Source organism: Panthera pardus, unplaced genomic scaffold (assembly GCF_024362965.1).
Source record: "Panthera pardus isolate Hobbes unplaced genomic scaffold, ASM2436296v1 HiC_scaffold_13, whole genome shotgun sequence".
In the NCBI taxonomy this organism is placed as follows: Eukaryota; Metazoa; Chordata; class Mammalia; order Carnivora; family Felidae; genus Panthera; species Panthera pardus.
This window is the reverse complement of record NW_026526688.1, coordinates 145,333,913-145,339,692: the sequence shown is the minus strand read 5'-3', so window position 1 is coordinate 145,339,692 and position 5,780 is coordinate 145,333,913. Positions and strand designations below refer to the sequence as shown.

At 44.6% G+C, this 5,780-nt stretch overlaps 1 protein-coding gene across 1 annotated transcript; it reads left to right on the top strand.

The window, feature by feature from the left end:
• The first annotated feature begins 1,196 nt into the window (after window positions 1–1,196).
• On the top strand, window positions 1,197–3,386 carry LOC109277752 (alveolar macrophage chemotactic factor-like). Its single transcript, XM_019467690.2, has 4 exons — window positions 1,197–1,413; window positions 1,577–1,709; window positions 1,831–1,914; window positions 2,285–3,386. The coding sequence occupies exons 1-4, from the start codon at window positions 1,206–1,208 to the stop codon at window positions 2,301–2,303; spliced, it is 444 nt and encodes a 147-aa protein (XP_019323235.1). The 5' UTR covers window positions 1,197–1,205; the 3' UTR covers window positions 2,304–3,386.
• Window positions 3,387–5,780: the final 2,394 nt, after the last annotated feature.

Sequence of the window (5,780 nt, the reverse complement as noted above, 5' to 3'; positions counted from 1 at the left end):
CTGGCCATTAATACTTGAGTGTTCTAACCGTTTCCACAGTTATGAGAGAGGGTGAGGAAGGCACTTCACCTCTTAACTTCAGGGGGCAGCTCCGAGCTCACTTGGATTACAGCAGGCCTGTGCATTAAAGCAGCCACTAACCATGAAGCTAAATCATTCCAGAAGCCAATGTCTTTGATCCCCCTTTCCTTCTGTGAAGTTGAGTGAGGCCAGAGTGGGTGCTGTCTTGCTACGAAATTGATTCAAATGCCCAGACCAAACGCCCAGAAGAATCCCTCAGACTTGGCAGCCTGCCACAGCTTGGCCAAATTGGGTCAGTTACACACCTGGCTAGAGTCTGGAGCTGGACGAGGCTCAGCTCTCTGTCACCGCTTAAGTCTGCGCTCACCCAACCCCATCACATCCCCAAAGACCGTACCTCCTCGGCTTCACTAGCGTACTGAACAGTGGAAAGCAAGTCACTATCTTCCAGGCCAGTTTGCTGAGTGAGCTGAGTGATTTTTGAAGATTTTTAAAGACCACCCGGACGCGCATATGCTTGCTGCAAACTACAAGGGTGGCATTTCCAGTTAGAATTGCTTTGGGAGTCCCTTCCTGCCACTGACTCCAAGCTGGAGTAGAGACACCTCCATCGAAGTATCTTGGCCTCTGAGGCTAGCCGAAGTCCAAAGGATGGTAAGTTGATTCGAAGAACCTAGAATGACCCGCCTGAAAGCAGGAGAGGAGTGCCTTTCAGTTCAGCGCAGTTTCCACCACCGCTGACATTTCCTGAATGGTGGTGGTGGTGGTGATGATGATGATAAATAAGCAAGAAGGTTCAGAAATTTGTCTGAAGTCAAACCTGCCAGTTTGGTTCCGGTCTTCCTCTTCAGCCGGAAACCAGGGACAACCCGCAAAGGGCTCTGTCCCCAGGAGAAGCTGGCCTGCGCTTGCCCCGGCTGGCCTACGGGATGAAATCCCTGCAGGATCGCTCCCCACCGCCGGCGGGAGCAGCAGCTCCATCCTCCACGGGGCGCGGCTACCAAGTCCACCCACCGCGCCACCGGTGCAGGGAGCTCCTCCCAGCCGCCCTCCTCCTCAACTCCTTCTGCTCAGCCCCCCTCCACCCAGCCCCCTCCCCGCACCCCTCCTCCAGGGAGTTTCCCAAGCATCCCAAGGCTTGAGCTTCCTGCGGAGGGGGGAAGGGGCCCGTGCCGATAAAAGGGATGCGGAGAACTTGGGGAAGCCACAGTGCGAGGGAGCTTCAAATCCGGGCTCCTCTCCCGCCTCTGGAACCCGCACCCCTCGCCGCACTCGTGGCCGCCATGAGCCTCCCGCCGAGCCGCGCCGCCCGCGCCCCCCGCCTTTCGGGCTCGCTGTGCGCGCTGCTCCTGCTGCTGCTGCTGCTGACGCCGCCGGGGCCCCTCGCCAGCGGTGAGAGCGCACGGCACGCGGCACGCACCCGGGCAGGGCGGCGCGCCCAGCCTCCGCGGCCGCCCCGGGAGCCGGGAGGTGCCCCGGGCCGGCGGGCGCGGGGAGAGCTCTCCTCCCACCTGCCCTATAACGGTGTCTCTCTCCCTCTGTCTCTGTGCCCCAGCCGGTCCCGTCGCGGTCATAGTGAGGGAGCTGCGTTGCGTGTGTTTAACCACCACACCGGGGATTCATCCCAAAATGATCGCTAAAATGCAGGTGATCGCGGCCGGGCCACAGTGTCCCAAGGTGGAAGTCATGTAAGTCCTCGTGCGCCGCGGTGTCCACTGTGACCTTGACAGGAGAGAAGTCCCTCAGCCCGAGTCTTCAGCTCCCGTGGCTCTAGGGCTCATCCTTTTGTGTGTGTGTGTGTGTCTGCAGAGCCACCCTGAAGAACAAGAAGGAAGTCTGTCTGGACCCAGAAACCCCTGTGATGAAGAAAGCCATCCAGAAAATCTTAGACAGGTACACTGTCCCTTTGATCTTTGTGCTTTGTAATCTCTTTTGAGAGCGTAGACTTCTCAAGTTCTTTATTCTCTGCAACGGCTGTCTTTGCCTACCCGTTGGAGACCACGCTTGGGATAAAAGATCCTTGAAGAGGGGGCGGGGGGGGGGGGGGACTGTTCAGCAAAGTCCTGGGGAAACTTTTTTATCACCAATCTAATTGTCATAGAGGGTTCCATAGAGATCGTGGCTGAAATGTATTCTGTTGTGAGTATAGTCCTTGAGTCCACCCTTGGCTTTTCATTGGGCTTAAGCTCTGTGTTCTGAAAACAGGTTGGAGTAGAGAGAGTGTGGAAATTCAGTTCAACTGATACAATTCTTTTCTCAACAGTGGGAAAAAGGCTGATTAAGAGAAAGGACCATGCGTTGGAAAAAATTGCCCAGTTCCTTGGCCAAGCCGTTTTCTGCGTGTCTCAGGACCCAGTGAAGACAAAAGCAAGGGCTGGTTTTCTCCAGGGAGTTAGGCTTCTTCATGAACTCCCTACTTGTGAGAGAAGGGCTGAGCGAAGATTTATTTTTGTCCTTCCAGCTTAATGCCCCGGTCCTGAAGTACTTCACATAGTATTCCCTGCTATTTATTTGCTGTTATTTTGCCTGCTGTGCTATTGAAACCTTTGGCAATTGACTGAACTGTGAGTCAAAAATCACTGGTTGTTAATCGTTCAAGGTGACTTTTGTCATTTTAGAATATATTCCTGATACTGTTACTGAGGAGGCTGGGGATTTCATGTGTGAATGGTATTTCATTAGAATGCTGTATGTGAAGATATATTGCTATCTTTACTCCTCATGAAATAGGAAATGTTTTAGTATTGTTTCTTGGGGAATATGTCAGGAGAACTCCTTGCTCTTAGACCTGAAATGCTGAGTTGTATTGCCTTAGAAAGCTGAGTGTATCGTGCAGTTATCTGTATAAAATATATTTCCTTATTTAGAATTTTTAAATGTTTAAGTTCTATAAGGACTAATATATTCTTTTCCTATAACTTTAGACATTTGATGTCTTCTTAGTATGGCATAATGTCATGACTTACTTGTTAAACTTTGATTTTATGGTATATATTAACCATTTTGCTAGGAGTACTTTTATTCTAGTCACTAAAGATGTTTTGGATAAATGAAGAAGCTAGGAAATAGGTAAATTCCCTACTTCCAGTTTTTATAGAAATGCATTGTTTGCATTTTTTAGCAACAAAGGCAAACTTAACCATGACCTGTACTCCGGCAGTTTTGAAAGTGTATTTGCACCATTTAAATATAGATTCACATTTGGTTTTCAAGAAATATACACAGGTTGAGGTTTTGACCATTTTGTTATAAAGAATTACCTATGCATCACACCTGCAATGTCAAAATTACTTTTCATCATATGTCTTACTGGTTTATGGTACTTCTTCTGTTCTTTGGAAAAAATAAAAGATATATAAAATTTACTTATGTTGTTTCTTCCTTCTGATACTGTTGCAAAAACTTTGCTTTATCTTTAATTCTACATTATCTGAGAAATAACTATGCTGCTCTCTGGCTAGCAGAGAGGACCCTCATTTCCCCTGGGGCCCACTGTATAAGTTCAACCTTTCTCCAAGATCAGTCCCCTTCCAGTTACTCCTTCACAGTACCATCAGCCTTTGGGCTGTTTAGAAAACACAAATTTAAGGTAAGGCTTCCTTGCCGTAAATCCTTAACTGGTTCCCTATTTCCTAGATGGGAAATAAAAATTGTGAAACATGGCATATTCGGTTCTGTCTCATCTGACTGACTCCTGATGACTACTTTAACTTCACGGGTCCTTTGCACCCTTGCAATCAAGAGCTTATTAGTTCCCTAATTGGGAGTGTTCTTTCCTGGGTCCACACCTTTGCATTTGGTAGGGCCTCTACCTGGAAGGGCCTCACCACTTTCTGCCTGTAGGAGGAAGCTTATTCATCCTTTAGAACTCAGCTCAAACAATGCTTCCCTCAGGGAGTCTTCCTTGGCACTCCCAGAAGAATTTGTGGTTTCCATTTTGTTGTTCTCCTAAGGATCTTCTAAATATTTCAGTGTTTTTGAATAGCAAATATTGTATCGTGGGGTTTTTTGTTTGTTTGTGAATTTCTTTATTCTTTATACGTAAGAGTTCTCCTCGATTGTCAACCATATGCATCTCTGCATCCCCAATACCTGCCACAGATTGACTTAAGGAATTAATAAATTATCCCGAACCTCAGGTTATTAGACAGTGCCCTAACATCAGTAACCTGCTCAATGTGATGTTGCATAAATGGTAATTCCTTTACTCTCTTTTCTTCAGCTTGTCTGCAAGTAATCTAACAAGAGCCCTGGGGTAGGTAGTCCCCTCAACCTGTAACATCTACTCCTCACTTTCACGTGGCTAACTCCATTCTCCCTTTGAGGTCAGTTGACCTGTCACTGAGGACCTCACTGATCCTTGCCCTCCCCAGATGAAGGCCTCTTTTACATCCTCTCATAGCACTTTGTTCTTTTCCTTCATAACATTTTGCCACTGACATGACTGTAGAATCCACAGAGACTAGATCCCTGTGGTCATTTATTTAGGGTCTATTCCAGCTTCACTGTGAGCTCCATGAGGGCCAGAATACCTTTGTCACATTCGTTGCTGTTTTTAGGCCATTGCCTAGCCCATAGTAGGTGCTTAAGCAGAAGACTGGTCCGGACTGAAGGAGTCCCACTGTCTCTCAGTATCAAAATAGCAATTTCATGTAAATAACTCATCCTTAGGAAAAGCAGGAAAATGAAAGGAAGGAGACTAATCCAATTGATATGCATATACACATACACCAACTGGATCAATATATATGCTTATATTGGTGCATATGTATTTATTAGTACATGCTACTATATTATTAACACATCTGTATCTAAGCTAAATTATTCTACATCTTTTCATCTCTCTCCTTATACATAAAACACCTATTAGATTAGTATATGTTATTAACATATTATTAATGTATTATTACAGTAATTATAGTAATACATCATTATTATGTATTAATATAGCTCTACGTAACACAGAAGAGGGAGAAAGACAGGAAGATACAAAGGTATGGAAAATTTTAAAGAGATGATTTACTGACCAATTTTTTAGCAATATTGAAAAAAAACAAAATACCTCAAAAATTTTTAAACTTTCATGATCTTTTTACTCTCCCAAGTAGTACTTTTTTCCCTTTGAACCTATGAATCATATACTAATATTAGGGAAACATTGAGAAAGCAAATCAAATTACCATAGATGTGTGAACTATAAATTTCAGTGTTTTAAATAATCTCCTATTTGTCATACCAGCCCCAAAATACTCATTGAGTCAGTGCCTGACAATAATAAATGAAAGCATATTAAATATCCTTTCGAGAGGTGAAATGTACGTTCTGGAAGAAATAAACATTACTGATTACTTTTTTCTTTGCCATCATTCAAGATCTTTGTTTTACCCAGAAACAAGACTTAAAAGTTTGGTTTCTTTATAGACCATAGAGTAAGACCTCATTTGTAGTATTCTTGCAATTCTGTTTGTCATGCTCATGCTATAATTGGTTGTTCTATAAAGAAAAGAGATGATATTACGGAAGTATAACCTATACAAGACCCTCATTGGCAGTTACTACTCACTAATAATAGCATTACCATTTATCTTACCACTAGCAAATTCAACGACTAATATATCTGGGGGAAATTAACCCACTGTAAGTCTTCTAGAGATACATTTTCCTCACACAAACTCCTAAATATCACATTCACTCTACTGTCTATCTGAAACTCACTCTCAGTTATGAAAGCACTAGGACTTGAACAAGAGGCCAGCTAA

Excerpts from the sequence above, each read along its gene's own strand:
- LOC109277752 (XM_019467690.2), top strand. The coding sequence starts at position 1,206 with ATGCGGAGAACTTGGGGAAGCCACAGTGCGAGGGAGCTTCAAATCCGG. Across the intron at positions 1,414-1,576 it reads GCCGGGGCCCCTCGCCAGCG|CCGGTCCCGTCGCGGTCATA; the intron begins GTGAGAGCGCAC and ends TCTGTGCCCCAG. Across the intron at positions 1,710-1,830 it reads TGTCCCAAGGTGGAAGTCAT|AGCCACCCTGAAGAACAAGA; the intron begins GTAAGTCCTCGT and ends GTGTGTCTGCAG.